The sequence below is a fragment of the Rhinopithecus bieti genome, unplaced genomic scaffold (assembly GCF_001698545.2).
Source record: "Rhinopithecus bieti isolate Rb0 unplaced genomic scaffold, ASM169854v2 scaffold_31787, whole genome shotgun sequence".
In the NCBI taxonomy this organism is placed as follows: domain Eukaryota; kingdom Metazoa; phylum Chordata; class Mammalia; order Primates; family Cercopithecidae; genus Rhinopithecus; species Rhinopithecus bieti.
In genome coordinates, this window is record NW_016814655.1 from 5,008,608 (window position 1) to 5,025,670 (window position 17,063).

General features: G+C 51.6%; 2 protein-coding genes across 2 annotated transcripts in view; one reads left to right on the forward strand and one right to left on the reverse strand.

The window, feature by feature from the left end:
• Positions 1 to 4,424, reverse strand: part of SLC68A1 (solute carrier family 68 member 1) — a 15,023-nt gene extending 10,599 nt beyond the window's left edge. The window contains 1 exon segment of the mRNA XM_017851693.1: positions 4,335 to 4,424. The gene's annotated coding sequence lies outside the window, so the exon portion shown is untranslated.
• Positions 4,425 to 13,730: 9,306 nt separating this feature from the next.
• On the forward strand, positions 13,731 to 15,946 carry LOC108515090 (uncharacterized protein C10orf95). The gene is given in 2 exon segments (XM_017851692.1): positions 13,731 to 14,111; positions 14,628 to 15,946. Coding segments are annotated over 2 exon segments (903 nt in total). The 5' UTR covers positions 13,731 to 13,920; the 3' UTR covers positions 15,340 to 15,946.
• Positions 15,947 to 17,063: the final 1,117 nt, after the last annotated feature.

Below are 17,063 nucleotides of genomic sequence, written 5' to 3' on the forward strand. Positions count from 1 at the left end.
TTTTTTTAAGATGGAGTCTTGGTCTGTCGCCCAGGCTGGAGTGCAGTGGCACAATCTCAGCTCACTGCAACCTCCACCTCCCAGGTTCAAGCGATTCTCCTTCCTCAGTCTCCTGAGTAGTTGGGATTACAGGCACCCACCACCACACCCGGCTAATTTTTTATTTTTTATTTTTTAATTTTTTTGTAGAGATGGAGTCTTCCTCTGTCACCCAAGCTGGAGTGCAGTGGCACAACCTAGGCTCACTGCAACCTCCACCTCCTGGGTGCAAGCCATGCTCCTGCCTCAGCCTCCTGAGTAGCGGGGATTACAGGTGCACATGACCACACTCGGCAAAATCTTTTTTTTTTTTTCTTTTTTTGAGACGGAGTCTCACTCTATCACCCAGGCTGGAGTGCAGTGGCGAGATCTCAGCTCACTTCAAGCTCCACCTCCCGGGTTCACGCCATTCTCCTGCCTCAGCCTCCCGAGTAGCAGGGACTACAGGCGCCTGCCACCGCACCTGGCTAATTTTTTGTATTTTTAGTAGAGACGGGGTTTCACAGTGTTAGCCAGGATGGTCTCAATCTCCTGACCTCATGATCCACCCGCCTCGGCCTCCCAAAGTGTTGGGATTACAGGCGTGAGCCACCGCACCCGGCCATAATTTTTTTTGTATATGTAGTAAAGACGGGGTTTCACCATATTGGTCAGGTTGGTCTCGAACTCCTGACCTTGTGATCCACCCGCCTCGGCCTCCCAAAGTACTGGGATTACAGGCATAAGCCACTATGCCCAGTCTAATTTTTGTATTTTTCGTAGAGATGGGGTTTCACCATATTGGCCAGGCTGGTCTCGAACTCCTAACCTCAAGTGATCTGCCTGCCTCGGCCTCCCAAAGTGTCGGGATTACAGGTGTGAGCCACTACTGTGCCCAGCCCACAGTAGCCATTTTCTTTTTTCTTTCTTTTTTTTTTTTTTGAGACAGAGTCTCCCTCCATTGCACAGGCTGAAGTGCGGTGGCACAATCTCAGCTCACTGCAACCTCTGCCTCCCATGTTCAAGCAATTCTCCTGCTTCAGTCTCCCGTGCAGCTGGGATTACAGGCATGTGCCACTACGCCCAGCTAATGTTTGTATTTTTAGTAGAGACGGGGTTTCACCATGTTGATCAAGCTGGTCTTCAACTCGTGACCTCGTGATCCGCCCGCCTCAGCCTCCCAAAGTGCTGGGATTACAGGCGTGAGCCACTGTGCCCGGCCCACAGTAACCATTTTCTTTCCATTTCTCTGAAGTTTGGTTTCATGATATTTATTTATTTATTTTTATTTTTATTTTTTTTGAGACAGGGTCTCACTCTGTCGCCCAGGCTAGAATGCAGTGGTGGGTTCCTGACTCACTGCAACCTCCGCCTCCCAGGTTCAATAAATTTTCCTGCCTCAGCCTCCCAAGTAGTTGGGATCACAGGGGTGCGCCACCATGCCTGACTAATTTTCGTATTTTTTGTACAGACAGGGTTTCGCCACGTTGGCCAGGCTGGTCTTGAACTCCTGACCTCAAGTGATCCGCCCGCCTTGGCCTCCTGAAGTGCTGGGATTACAGGAGTGAGCCACCGTGTGGTTTCATGATCTTTAAAGATCAGTCACTAGGTGGAGCGTGGTGGCTTATGCCTATAATTTTAGCACTTTGGAAGGCTAAGGCAGAAGGATCACTTGGGGCCAGGAGTTAGAGACCAGCTGGGGCAACATCAACCGAAAATAAAAATCATTGACCTTTCTGCCAAATCCATGATTGAAATTGTCTTTCCAGCACCCAAACTTTATGCCTTTTGCTACCTGGAATATCCTAGCCCCTCTTATCTGCCATTCATCAAATTCTTTTTTAAATGCCACCTCCACACTTTTTTTCATGCTGTTCCTGCCACCTAAGATACCCTAGGATAACTATATACTATTCCTCAGCCATACAGGGTATGCTTGGCTTTTCCATCCATCATCAGACCTCTTACAGCTCTATTACTATCTGCATTTACGCTTTGTACATGAAGAAACCAAGGCTCTGAAGATTCAATAACAGGCCCAAGTCACAGAGCTAGTAGGTGCTGGAGTCAAGATTCAAAACAGGTTTTGACTAAAACAACAGCATTCTCACTTCATCATCCCCCCACACCCTGCCCCAATCTTATTAAATCCTGCTCATCCAGTGTCACCGCTTTCTCAAGCACACCCAATCAAGTGTTGTCTCCCATTTTCCCCCTTATCAGGCATCCAGATGCCTCCCTTCCCCTCCTCCAGCCCACAGGCTTCTTAAAAGCAGGGCTGATGCCGGGCGCGGTGGCTCATGCCTGTAATCTCAGCACTTTGGGAGGCTGATGCGGGTGGATCACGAGGTCAGGAGATCGAGACCATCCTGGCTAACATGGTGAAACCCCGTCTCTACTAAAAATACAAAAATTTGCCGGGCGTGGTGGCAGGCGCCTACAGTCCCAGCTACTTGGGAAGCTGAGGCAGGAGAATGGTGTGAACCGGGAGGCGGAGCTTGCAGTGAGCGAGATCGCGCCACTGCACTCCAGCCAGGGCGACAGAAGGAGACTCTGTCTCTAAAAAAAAATTAAAAATAAAAATAAAAAATAAAGCAGGCCTGGGTTAGTACTGCCCTTGATCCCTGCCCTTTGCCTGCACCAGGCTCCCTCAGCGTGCTCAGTCAATCCCTGCTGGGTCGACTGGCCCCTAAAAGGTCAGTATGAACATCCTCAGCCCTAGGCAACAGCAGCAGCAGTCATAGGAAAACTGTCATCCTCAGACCCCACTGTGCCCCTGGCTCTGTGTTCTGCTTAACTGTGGGAGTCAGAGAGAAGGGGCAGCCTGGGAGGCTTGATGTGCCTCTCTGAGTAAGATACTAAAGCAAGGCAACAGGTACAAAGAATAGTGATCATAACAGAGAAACATTTATTAAGCTTTCGCCGGGTGCACAGCGCTGTGCTAAGAGACACAGAAACAATCTGGGAAGAGAGCTCAGAGCAGCAAGGGAGAAAGGGGCCAACTCAGGAAAGGTTTTGTAAACCTTGTACAAGATTCTACGCTGAGGACAACAGGTGGGGTGCTGGGGGTGGGGAAGTGACAGGATCAGATCTGTTTGGAAGGAGCCCTCTGGCAGGTGTCAAAACTCTTCTCCTTCACCCTATCAGGCCCCTGGGAGGTAAAGACTGGAAAGGGATGGAAGCAGCAGCATCTCCCTGATTTCTGAACCAATCTATGGTGGGTGGGGGAGGCTGATGAATTTAGTGGAGGGAACCAAGAATGCCGAGCTAGGCCCCTGGAGTGAGGGGCATCAGACTGTACAAGAGGCATTAGTGCAGAGGGAAAAGCTACGAATAGGCATAATTTGGAGTCAGGAGCCCTGGGTCAGGTGTGAACATTATCTTTAACTTACTATCTTAGTCTATTCCTACATCTGTGAAGCAGAGAAAACAATTCCATTCTCTGCCTGTCCTCAGAAATACCAAATGAGCAAATGAACATGAAAGGTATAATATGTGCCCTTTTGTCAACAGGCAGCTGACCTCTGAATTGTCTGCTGTGTTTCCTGTTTCACTCCCGGTGTCATGTCTTCCTGCCCAGTCTCCCCACAGCAGGGTCTAGCACCAGGGTTGGGGGGTGGGGGGCCCATCCTCCTCCTCCAGCTGGAAATGAGTTTTCAACTTGTTGAGATGGGGACCTTCACCCTCCCCCTCCCCCACAGGTCCCTGAAGAGGCCACAGCTTCACCTCAGGACCACCCACCCCTCCCAAGCCACTGAGGAGTTTGGGATCAGCCCAGGAGCTCTTCACTAAATAGCTGGTGCTGAAACACGTGTAGGGCTGCTCTCCACCGCCTGCACGTTAAAATCACCTGAGGAGCTGTGCAATAACACCAAGGCCCAGGCCTCACCTAGCGCAGTTAAATCGGAATCTCTCAGGGTGGGCCCAGCATCGGTGTTTTTTTAAAGCTTCCCAAGTGCCACCAGGGTTAAATGCCTTTATGCTAATAGAACGGATCCCGGCCTGACCAGTGCATCCCTCGATCCCAGACCGCCAGGGAGCTATCTGACCCACTGCATCCCTTTCCTCCAGACCCCCGGAGAGCCCTTCTGCGAGGATTCCACCCTTGCCCCCTTGAAGCCCGCTTCTTCCTCCCGGACCACAGAACTCTTCCAATCCACAATATGATCACCCCAAAGACCCCCGCAGATAGCCCCCATGACTCCCAGAGCGCAAAGCATTCCCCTCCCCCTCGGGTCTGCCGTTTGTGCCAGATCGGCCCCAGCCCGCCCAGCCCGCTCCTGCCCGCGAGCCCCGGCCTCTGGCCAGCCTCTCACCGCAATCGTAGCCGGCGAAGCCTAATCCCACGGCTGGCGGGAGCCAGGTGCAAGCCAGTGCGCCTGCGCGCGCTTCTAGGGCTTCCCCAGCCTCTCCCTCCGCCCCCGCCCAGCGATTGGCTCCGCGAGGCCCCGGGGCCGCAGCTCCGGCAGGTGACCGCACCTGAAGCTGCCGCCGCCATGTTTGTCACGGGCGCTTGCCCTTAGCGATCAAAAGGAGAAAATGGACACTAGCAAATAGGGTCAGGTTGCCTGGATTCTTGACCGGCTCAACCCCTCTCCTTTACCTCCACGATAGCTTAATGTAATTTCAGTGCAAACCAACACGTTTTTTTCTAAGCGCTCACCTTCCTTCCCTCCTTGCCTAGTACTTGTTGGGAGAACAAAGAGAGGTCAGCGTCCTCCATCGAGTCTTGTGGTCTGAGCGGATGCACAGCTGCAGCCGACTTGGAAGTGGCAGCAGCTCGATCTGGGACTCCCTGATGCTGCATCATGAGTCCTTCAAGGGTGGAAAGGTCCAGGTTGGCTGTGGGCACCAGGGCTCTAGCCACAGGAGCCAGGGCTGAAGATGGGGAACAGCCACCAGGGCCTGAATGAGCAACCACGCAGCCCAACCTCCTTGTATTAATAATGGTAATATAACATAAAAAGTACTGAGTGCTTGCTATGTGCCCTGTACTACATTCAGAACAACACGTGCATTCTCTTGTTGAGTCCTCACATCATTCCCAGGAGGTAGGCGCTTTTATCCCCATTTTATACATGAGGAAACTGCGGTTCAGAGAGATGCAATGACATGCAAACAGCAAGGGCCCAGTCGAGGTGGAACCCAGCTATCCTGACTCCACAATGGGAGTCTTTCCTCTTCCCACACCTGCACAATTCCTCAAAATCAAGTTTTGTTTTGCTCAATGTAGGCTGTGGAGGATGTTTTATGTTTTCTCCCAACTGGCCTGTAAGCCTGGATAGGTTTTTGGGCAAACAGCACACATTCCAGCTCTACCTGGTTCCCCTACCTTGGGACACAGGGCAAAGAGCCTATGGCCTTTGGCTTCTGGGGGACCTGGAACTCATCCCCTAGCTCCACCACTTCCTTGCTAAGGGACTCCTTTATTATTATTATTATTATTATTATTATTATTATTATTATTATTAGAAACAGGGTCTTGCTCTGTTGCTCAGGCTAGAGTGCAGTGGTGGCGTGATCTCAGCTCACTGCAACCTCCACCTCCCTGGCTCAGATGATCCTCTCACCTCAGCCTCCTAAGTTGCTGGGACCACCAGCTCACTCCACCATGTCTGGCTAATTTCTAAAATCATTTGTAGAGATGCAGTCTCACTATGTTACCCAGGCTGGTCTTGAGTTCCTGGGCTCAAGGGACCCTCCCGCTTCAGCCTCCCAAAGTGCTGGAATGATAAGCGTGAGTCACTGCACCTGGCTGGGACCCTCCTTTTGTGAGCCTGTTTTATGCTTTACAGGGATTTTTCAGGCATTAAATGAGAAACAAGGGTGTAGGAGCTTTGTGAATTGCTCATCCTTATGACCTTCATGATGGTTGTCAGCTAACTCCCTGCAACAGGAATATTGTCCTCCTCCTCCTAACAACCACAGCAAGTGGTCCAATGTAGATGCCTAGTGTCCAGAGGCTAGAGCCTATTCAACCAGTTCCTGGGGAGCCCCCAGGGACGCCATGAACCTTGCCCCCAGAATCCATTTCCCTCTAACCTGTCTCATTTCCCTCCTTCCCAATCTCTTTCAGATACCCTTCACACTTCCCATGTCACCCCAAGCCACACATAGACACACACACACATACACCCATCTCTCTTCTAGACTTAGACAATTGCTGAAACCCCTCCTGATCCAGAAAGCCTCATGAGTAGAAGACAGGTGATCATTTTGCCCCTCTCCTCACCTCTTACCTCCATCTGTGCTTTCTTGGCTGTGAAAACAGAAAACCCAGCATTCACGTCTGGCACACGGGGATCTCCATACATTTGCTAAAGGAGTCTCCGCGCCTTTCTATCTCTGGCTAGCATGTGCCTTTATTTCAAAGCAAACCCCAGTCTTTACTTAGCCCTCCCTGGGTGTCCAGTGGGGAAATGGAAATGGAGAGGGCTGGCAGGGGCCAGAGCTGAATGTGACCCAGGAGAAAAGACCTTTGGTCCCTCATGGCCAGGCACAGTGGCTCACGCCTGTAATCCTAGCACTTTGGGAGGCTGAGGTGGTCAGATCACGAGGTCAGGAGATAGAGACCATCCTGGCCAACATAGTGAAACCCTGTCTCAACTAAAATACAAAAATTAGCTGGGCGTGGTGGCGTGTGCCTGTAATACTAGCTACTTGGGAGGCTGAGGGAGGAGAACTGTTTGAACCAGGGAATCGGAATGTGCAGTGAGCCGAGATCACTCACTCCAAATCCATCACTGCACTCCAGCCTAGCAACAGAGTGAGACTCCGGCTCAAAAAAAAAAAAAAAAAAAGAAAGAAAAGAAAAGACCTTTGGTCCCTCATGTTGCACTTAATGCCACACAGTTACACTCTGAGGCCCCTCAACCCTCTGATTATAAAGACAACAGAGCCAGTTACCTTTTATGTCAGCACCAGGACAGGGCCTTGTAATTCTCTCTGATTTCTCTTTATGGTTGCCAATCACAGAGCTAACTAGGAGGGGACATGCGATGAACTAGAGGCCATATCACCTCCCTAACTCCTTGAGCCATACTGGAGTCCCTGGACCATGGGACAGATAGATTATACACTGTCTTTGAAATTCTCTCCTCCCTTCACTTCCCACCTCTCTGATCTAGTTTCTGCCATGTTCTCTTCCTACATAATAATTCCTCTTCAGTCCCCTTCACTGTGGCACTTTCTCCCAGGGCCTCTAAAGGAAAGGCGAGGGTGTCCCAAGTTTCCATCTTTTATACTCATATATTCACTCAAACTTTTAATCCATGCCAGGCCACAGGCTGTGAGGTAAAGGGGACTTCAAAAACAAGATTGCTGGCTGGGCGTGGTGGCTCATGCCTGTAATCCCAGAACTTTGGGAGGCCGAGGTGGGCGGATCACCTGAGGTCAGGAGTTCAAAACTAGCCTGGCCAATATGGTGAAACTCCGTCTCTACTAAAAACTACAAAAAAAAAATTAGCCTGGCGCGGTGGTGGGTGCCTGCTATCCCAGCTACTCGGGAGGCTGAGGCAGGAGAATCGCTTGAACCTGGGAGGCGGAGGTTGCAGTGAGCTGAGATCGCGCTACTGCACTCCAGCCTGTCGACACAGCAAGACTCTGTCTCAAAAAATAAAAAATAAAAAAACAAGATAGCCACCTGAAAGAGGCATTGAGTGGGGTCCAAACAAGCTGGCAGCCACAATGTCAATAGTGTGATAGGGACCAGATGGAGACAAGCCCAGGGTGGCAGTTGTTACGGTAATTTCACCTGCTACCTTTTTCTTCATGACTACTTCCACACCTCCCATGTCCAGCCTGAACAGAATGTCCAGCATGGCCCACCTGAATTCACCATTCCTTAAACTTCCAATCTCCCTCCAGCGTTTTCTACCTCCAGGACTGCCTCAACTGCCCATCCAGGTGGCCAAGCCAGAAACGTGTGCATCCACCCTCCATCCTACGCGCTTCATCAAAACAACAATCTTGAATCAAGCCCAGGTGAATCCTACTCCCATCTCTCTTTTCCATCCCTTGCTCCTGTTTGGTTCTCAGCTTTCCTAAGCGAACACAAGAACCTCCTCCATGACTGGCTTCTACTCCCTCGCTCTCTAATCTGCCCTCCATGTTGCCCTCAAGTGAGCTTCTGATCATAAGGTTCCCCAAGCAAAAGCTTCTCAGGTTGCTATATACTGAAAATTTTCATGGCCAGATGCAGTGGCTCACACCTGTAATCTCAGCACCTTGGGAGTCTGAGGCAGGAGGATCGCTTGATCCCAGGAGTTGGAGACCAGCCTGAGCAACATAGTGAGACTCCATCTCTACAGAAAATTTTAAAAAATAAAAAAACCGGCCGGGCACGGTGGCTCAGAACTGTAATCCCAGCACTTTGGGATGCCAAGGCGGGCAGATCACAAGGTCAGGAGATCAAGACCATCCTGGCCAACATGGTGAAACCCCGTCTCTACTAAAATACAAAAAATTAGCCAGGCATGATGGTGCACGCCTGTAGTCCCAGCTACCTGGGAGGTTGAGGCAGGAGAATCGCTTGAACCCCGGGGGTTGCAGTGAGCCGAGATCGTGCCACTGCACTCCAGCTTGGTGACAGAGCAAGACTCCATGTCAAAAATAAAAAATAAAAAAATAAAAAATCGGCCGGGTGTGGTGAGGGAGGACCAGGCACAGTGGCTCACACCTGTAATCCCAGCACTTTGAGAGGCTGAGGTGGGTGGATCACCTGAGGTCAGGAGTTCAAGGCCAGCCTGGCCAACATGGTGAAACCCCATCTCTACTAAAAATGCAAAAAACATTAGCTGGGTGTGGTGGCGGGTGCCTGTAATTTACCCCGCTACTCAGGAGGCTGAGGCAGGAGAATTGCTTGAACCCAGGAGGCGGAAGTTGCAGTGAGCCCAGATTGCGCCATTGCACTCCAGCCTGGGCAACAGAGCGAGACTCTGCCTCACATAATAATAATAAAATAAAATAAAAATTAAAAAATCTGTGGAATGTGGTGAGGCATACCTGTAGTTCCAACTACTCAGGAGGCTGAGGTGGGAGGATTGCTTGAGCCCAAGAGGTTGAGGCTGCAGTATGCCATGACCACACCACTGCTCTCCAGCCTGGGTGACAGAGTGAGACTCTTGTCTCAAAAAAATTTTTTTTTCATAACAAAGTGCTGGGGGGCAGGAGGGGTAGGAAATATCCTGGGGTGTATCATTAGTGCAAGCAATAGACAATTTGAACTAGCTTAAATAAAGAAGGAATTTACTGGCCTCTGTAACTTAAGTCCAGGACGCTTTCTGATTTCTGTCCTGGGAAAAGGAAAAATTCCCTCCACCCAACAAGAAAATAAAGTCCTAGGCTTGCCTTGCACTGGCCCATATCACGTCAAGGGCTAGCCCAAGTCAATTAGTATGGCCAGATGGATGGCTGTGCTGAAAGGTTTAGCCCTAAATCACCCAAACCTAAGGATAGAATAGACTCAACTCTACCAGAACTTCTTTACTGAGAATAGATAAGGTGTGGGACTCCAAAATACTGGGGGTTGGTACTGGAATCAGGGTGAACAAATGCTGAGAAACTCACAGCTTGGCCATCATTTTTCTCATTTTGCCTGAAAACTTCCTTCCCAGGCTCCACTTGAGCTTAGTCTTGCTTGCACCCTACTCTCCACCCAGAAGAGATGGAAAACCTGGCCAGTGCCATGGGCCCACTACTGAACTCCAGGCTGGGGTGTGGCCAGTCCATGGATAGCCGTGAATACTCCGGGGTGCTGGGATTTTAGGACAGAGATAAAGTTATAAACAGGAGCAGGGAGACGTATTAGTTTCCTACTGATGCTGTAACAAATCATGACAAACTTGGTGGCTGAAAACAAGACAAGTTTATTTTCTTACAGTCCTGGAGGTCAGAAGTCTGAAACGGCTCACAGGCAAGGGCTTGGCAGGACCACATTCCTTCTAGAGGTTCCAGGGGAGAATCCACTTTCTTGTTTTTCAGCTCCCAGAAGCTGCCTGCATTCCCTGGCTCATGACCCTCTTCCGTATTCAAAGCCACTGATGGCTGATCAAGTCTTTCACTCACTGTATCACTCTGACTCTGATTCTGCCACCTCACTATTCCACAGTTAAAGACCCTTGTGATTACATTGGGTCCACCCAGATAACCCAGAATCATCTCCTTATCTTAAGGTCAGCTCATTTGCAACCTTACTGCCATCTGTGACCTTAATTCTCCCTTGTCACATAATATAACATATTCACAGGTTTCCAGGGTGACATTATGAACATCTTTGTGGGGGGATGTCTTTTAAATTCTCTCATTCTGGGACCAGTCCTTAGAGCAGACAGGGTGAGGCTCCTAAGGAGTGTTGTAATGGGGCCCTTGAGATTTCAGCATCCCAGCATTTTAATTTTTTTTCCTGAGCAATCAATACTTAAAATTTTGCCAGGCGCTGTGGCTCATGCCTGTAATCCCAGCACTTTGGGAGGCCGAGGCGGGTGGATCACCTGAGGTCAGGAGTTCGAGACCAGCGTGGCCGACATGGGGAAACCCTGTCTCTAATAAAAATACAAAAATTAGCCGGGCGTGGTGGCGCGCGCCTGTAATCCCAGCTACTCGGGGGGCTGAGGCAGCAGAATCGCTTGAACCCTGGAGATGGAGATTGCAGTGAGCTGAGATCGCGCCACTGCACTTCAGCCTGGCAACAGAGTAAGACTCCATTTCAAAAAAAAAAAAAGTAAAGTTTTTTGTATATATTTGTGGGGTACATATGATATTTTGATACAGGCACGCAATGTGAACTAATCACATAATGGAGAGTGGAATGCCCCCCAGCATTTTTAGTGACTAACAAAATGAGAATTCTGATCACAGGCCAGGCATGGTGGCTCAAGCCTATAATTCCAGTACTTTGGAAGGCCAAGGCAGGATGATCACCTGAGCCCAGGAGTTCAAGACCAGCCTGCGTAACATAGTGGGATCTCATCTCTACAAAAATTAGTCGAGTGTGGTGGTGCACACCTGTGATCCCAGCTACTCAGGAGGCTGAGGTAGGAGGATCACTTGAGCCCACTCAAGGCTGCGGTGAGCCCTGGTCATGCCACTGCACTCCAGCCTGGGTGAAAGAATGAGAGCTTGTCAAAAAGAAAAAAAAAAAGAAAAAAAATTCTGATCAGGCCCATGCTTGCTTGCACATGCTAACCACTCACTTTTTGCCCAGTATTCCTTGTTCCCACAATATAAACTGCTGATGTGCTGTTTCTTGGTCAAGCAGGAGATAACTTCAGGGTCATGAAAAAAAATTGCAGGCCGGGCGCAGTGGCTCACACCTGTGATCCCAGCACTTTGGAAGGCTGAGGGGGGTGAATCACCCAAGGTCTGGAGTTCAAGACCAGCTGACCAATATGGTGAAACCCTGTCTCTACTAAAAATACAAAAAATTAGCCGGCCGTGGTGGTGCATGCCTGTAATCCCAGCTACTTGGGAGGCTGAGGTAAGAGAATGTCTTGAACCCGGGAGGCGGAAGTCGCAGTGAGCCGAAATCCCACCATTGCACTCCAGCCTGGGCAAAAAGAGCAAAACTCCGTCTCAAAAAAAAAAAAAAAAATTGCAGAAGGAATGAATGCCTTGAAGGACATTGTGACCAGCTGCTGATGCCCACAAGTCTGGTGGCTCAAGGGGTTATCTGAGACTGAAGAAACACAGAATTTTACCCTGGGTTCCCTGAAATGCCACCTCCGTCACTCTTTAGTCGCATAAAAACTCCCTGCTGCTTTTTGAGACAGGCTCTCAGTCTGTCACCCAGGCTGGTGTGCAGTGGTGTGAACACAGCTCACTGCAGGCTTGACCTCCCGGGTTCAAGCGATCCTTCTGCCTCAGCTCCCCAGGTAACTGGAACTACAGGCACATGCCACTCCTGCTTAATTTTTTTTTTTTTTTTTTTGTAGAGCCGGGGTTTTACCATGTTGCCCAGGCTGATCTCAAACTCCTGAGCTCTAGCAATCTGCCTGCCTCATCCTCCAAAAGTGCTAGGATTACAGGTGTAAGCCACCCTGCTGCTTCTTTCTGTTAAGAGGGATTTGAGAGATTTGCTCTCCCGCCTTCTGACTTTGGCCAAATCAAATAAACCTTTCTCTGTCTCCCACTGCTTGGCCTTAGCTGTGCATCAGGTTCACCAGCCTGAATCTGGGGTTCTATCACAGTGTTAGAGTCCAAATGAAACCCTAACTAGGCCCCCTTTTTCCATCCACTGCCCAGCTCCAGCACCTGCCCTCAAAAGGACTGGCCCAAATTAAGACTTGGAGCAGTGGCTCAGTCACGAATAGCATGACATCACCAGGGTGAGTCACCAAAGGGTGGCTACCACCAGAGGGTAGCTGAGTTTTGAGGGATACTGAGAACCCAGAAGAACCTTTCTGTCAGGGCTGCTGCTGATGCTGCTTCAGTCGAAAGGAGATGGGGAAGGAAAGTGTGGCAACATGGCAGCCCTGCAGCTGGGAGAAGGTTTCAGTTTTAATCATTCGTAACTACCACTCTCCCCAATGGAAAAGGAAGAGGTGCAGGGGTTGTGACCCACACCAGAAGGGACTGGAACTCAGACAGGGCTCACCCCATCTGGATGAAGCAATCTTCTTGGCTTCATTAAAATGGTTTCTGGGCTTTGACATCAGTTGGAATGGGTTCAAATGCCACTGTGGTACTTACAGGCTGTATGAACCTGGGACAGTGGCCAAACTTCTCTGAGCCTCTGGTTCCTTATCTACTAAACGAGAATGACATCACTATGCACTTCACATAGCTATTAAGAATTTAAAGTAGGCCAGGTACAATAGCTCATGCCTGTAATCCCAAAACTTTGGAAGGCCAAGGTGGGCGGATCATGGAGTTGGGAGTTCAAGACCAGCCTGGCCAATATGGTGAAACCCCATCTCTACTAAAAAATACAAAAATTAGCCAGGTGTGGTGGCGCACACACGTAGTCCCAGCTACTTGGGAGGCTGAGGCAGAAGAATCGCTTGAACCTGGGAGGCGGAGTTTGCAGTGAGCCAAGATCGTGCCACTGCACTCCAGCCTGTGCGACAGAGCAAGATTCTGTCTCAAAAAAAAAAAAAGAAAAAGAAAGAAAATAATTTAAAGCAGCCGGGCATGATAGCTCACACCTGTAATCCCAGCACTTTGGGAGGCCAAGGAGGGTGGATTACCTGAGGTCAGTTCAGACCAGCCTGGCCAACTTGGTGAAAACCTGACTCTACTAAAAATACAAAAATTAGCGGGGGGGTGGTGGTGCACTTGTAATCCCAGCTACTTGGGATTGGGAGGCTGAGGCGGTAGAATAGCTTGAACCTGGTAGACGGTGGCTGCAGTGAGCTGAGATCACGCCACTGCACTCCAGCCTAGGCAACAGAGCAAGACCCCATCTAAAAAAAAAAAAAAAAAAAAAAAAAAACAAACAAAAAAAAACAATTGAAGTGCCTATCTAACATTCTAGAGTGGGAGGACTCTGAGACAGTCTGCCAGAAGCCCCAACATAGGTGGGCAATAAGACCAGCATTGTGAGCATGAGTCTTGAGACTCGGGGTTGAATTTTGCCCTTACTATAGCCAGCTGTGTGAGTTGGGATGAGTTATTTAACCTACATAAGCTCCACTCACTGAATACACTGGACACCAACTCTGAGGCAAGCAGCTTTTTTGCTATGGAAAGCAGAGATAATATCAGCACCCCCTTCCCCGAGTTGACATAACTTGCAGTTAGATGCTCCCAGACAACTTGATTCAGTGTCTGGTGTGCAGGAGTGTCACTCAAATGTGAGGGTAACCCAATCCACCTGCAGGTGCTAGGAGGTTGTAGAAAGCCATCAGTGATACTGTAGGGAGGGCATCCTTGACCTCAGGCCTCTGCCTCTAGGTTGGGGCCACTATGACCAGTACCAGTACGGTTCACCCAGGTGTAGACAGACGCTGGTGGCTCCTGGCCAGCCCAAGGTGTTTGCTTTCGCCTGGTAACCAGGAGTGGCTGAGGCAGGGCATGGAGCAGAGCAACGCAGCTACAAAGTGCGGAGAGGAGCCCCGCTCTGGATCCCGCTGGCTCCCCAAGGCTGAAGGAGACAAGTGAGTGGGGAGTCACTGGGAAGAGCATTCGGGCCGAGGGCTTGAAAAGGCTCCTTATTGGCCGGGCGCTGTGGCTCAAGTCTGTAATCCCAGCACTTTGGGAGGCCGAGACGGGTGGATCACGAGGTCAGGAGATCGAGACCCTCCTGGCTAACATGGTGAAACCCCGTCTCTACTAAAATAAAAAAAAAAAAACTAGCCGGGCGTGGTGGCGGGCGCCTGTAGTCCCAGCTACTCGGAGGCTGAGGCGGGAGAATGGCGGGAACCCGGGAGGCGGAGCTTGCAGTGAGCCGAGATCGCGCCACTGCACTCCAGCCTGGGCGACACAGCGAGACTCCGTCTCAAAAAAAAAAAGAAAGAAAAGGCTCCTTATTGTCTGCCGGGAGCGTGGGGCTCTGCCCGACCTTGGGACAAGAGGCGAGGTGGGGAGCTGAATGTCCGATTTGGGATGAGTTCCCCCAAAGCCATGAACCGGCGTCCTGGGGAACCGGGCCACAGGGACAGGAGGCGGTTAAGTAGAAAGTCTGTCCGCACACCCCTCCCTCGGCCCCACAGTAAGAACAGCAGCCGCCTGGGGGGCCGACTATGTATGCGTACAGCTGGCTGCCGCCCAGGCAGGGCGTCTGGCCGCCGCCGCAGCCGCTCACCTGCACCAACCTGGCCGCCCCTCTACTACTGCCCCCAATCCAGGCCCACAGCTTCCACAACCGGCCAAGGAGTCTGCACGCGGGCGAGTGGGCGGCCCCTCGGGAATACCACCTTTTCTACTGCCCGGCCGCGCCACCCGAGGCCGCGCCGCCCTAGTGGGCCTGCCCTCCGGCCTACACCGCGGCCCTGCGCCGGCCCTGCCCCGCCGGCGGCATCTCGGGACTGTCGCTGCAGGCGCCCGCGCCGGCGGCCGAGAGCTGGGAGCTGTGGCATGAGGGCGGGAGCCTGCACGCCGAGCTGCGCTGGGGACGCGTGGAACGCGCGCAGGGTCAGCCTCTACAGCTTCCGGACTTCGTGCGCCGGGAGCTGCGGCGCGCGTACGGCACCTACCCCCGCGCCGACGTGCGCGTCACCCAGCGCCGCGGCCAGTTTCTGCTGCAGGCGACGCCGCGCGTGAGCGAGCGCGACCGCTGCGCGGAGTGGCGTGTGCGGCGCCGGCCCGACAACGGCGATAGTGGCAACAGAGGCCCAGCCCAGGAAGCCGCAGAGCGCGGCCGCCCCTGGAAGAGCAAGGGACTGAGCTGAAGGCGCCGCAAGGCCTTGCGACCGGCCCGCGTGCACGCGCGCGCGGCTCTTCCGTGTGTCTGTCCCTCCCACCAGGCAGAAAGGAGCGCTCACCTGCGCGCGGGAGGCGGGCGCGTCGCTCACCTGTCTTTTTGGCCTTTCCCATGACTGCCTGCCCGCTTCCTGCACTTGTTTCTCTCGCCTTATTGCTGGACTGTGGGGGAAGGGCAAGGGCAAGACGGAATCAAGGACACCTCTGGGTGTTCTGTACCTCTTTCCCTCTTGCACCTTGGGAAGTGGAGGACGTGGGATGGAAGAAGGGCCTGGACCTCCCTCCTTCTCCCCACCTTCTCCTAAGGAGCCTGCGCTGCAGTAAGCCCCAACTTTCCCTTCCTCTTTTCCTTCTATCAGAGTCAAAGCCCACCCCCCTTTCCCACCGCTCCCCTACCCCCGCCCTTCTTGCCAGGCCGAGGGGCGACGGTGATCCCCAGCTTAGTAGAAAAGTAAATAGGCCGGGCGCGGTGGCTCACGCCTGGAATCCCAGCACTGTGGAAGGCCGAGGTGGGCGGATCGCTTGAGCCCAGGAGTTGGAGACCAGCCTGGGCATCATGGCAAAACCCTGTCTCTACAAAAATTAGCCGGGTGTGGTGGCACGCGCCCACCTACTCGGGAGGCGGAGATGGGAGGATCACCTGAGCCCAGGAGGCTGCAAGGAGCCGTGAACGCGCCACTGCACTCCAGCCTGGGTGACTGAAACCCTGTCTCAAAAAAAAAAAAGTGAATAAATGAGCGAAGTCAAGTATACACTGCGGAATCATTGTTATGTTTTGGGGTGGTGTTTCTCCATCTGTTTATCTGTTTAATGGGAGTCTTACCGCCCACCCTGAGGTACAAGAAGGTAGGGTGGAGGGGCATGAAGTTGAACTGGCCCTCTGGAGAAAGCATGTGCCTGATCTCTGGGCCCAACTCCCCTCTTCACCATCTGCCTCCAAGTGTGCACGCCAGCACCTTCTAACTCCTTAGTCCTTTGGCCCACCACCCGCCGAGATGCTGAGGGCATAAGCTCTATTTTTGAAGAGTGGTAGGCATGACTAGGGAACGGATGTCTAAGACCTGGGTTTAGGGCTGGCTCTGACATTTTCCACCTGTGTAACTTAAGGCTCTCTCTCAGTTTCTTCATCAGTAAAAGAGGCGTAAAAGTAAGTAACCCAGCCTAATTGGAAGTTAAGATGAATGTCTCTTCTTGTCTCCCAATTCTTGCTAATAATCATTAATTCTTTTTTTTTTTTTTTTTTGAGACGGAGTCTCGCTCTGTCACCCAGGCGGGAGTGCTGTGGCCGGATCTCAGCTCACTGCAAGCTTCGCCTCCCGAGTTCACGGCATTCTCCTGCCTCAGCCTCCCGGGTAGCTGGGACTACAGGCCCCGCCACCTCGCCCGGCTAGTTTTTTTGTATTTTTAGTAGAGACGGGGTTTCACCGTGTTAGCCAGGATGGTCTCGATCTCCTGACCTCGTGATCCGCCCGTCTCGGCCTCCCAAAGTGCTGGGATTACAGGCTTGAGCCACCGCGCCCGGCAATCATTAATTCTTAATAGGCTGAGATTTGCATTATTCTAGGAGTTTGCTGGAGTGTTAGGCCACATAGCCAATTTTAACTAGGATCTAGCCAGATCTGAGGCCCAGCTGTAGAAATTTGGTTCCTTGTGGAATTTCTTTCTTTTTTTTTTTTTTTTTTTTTTTT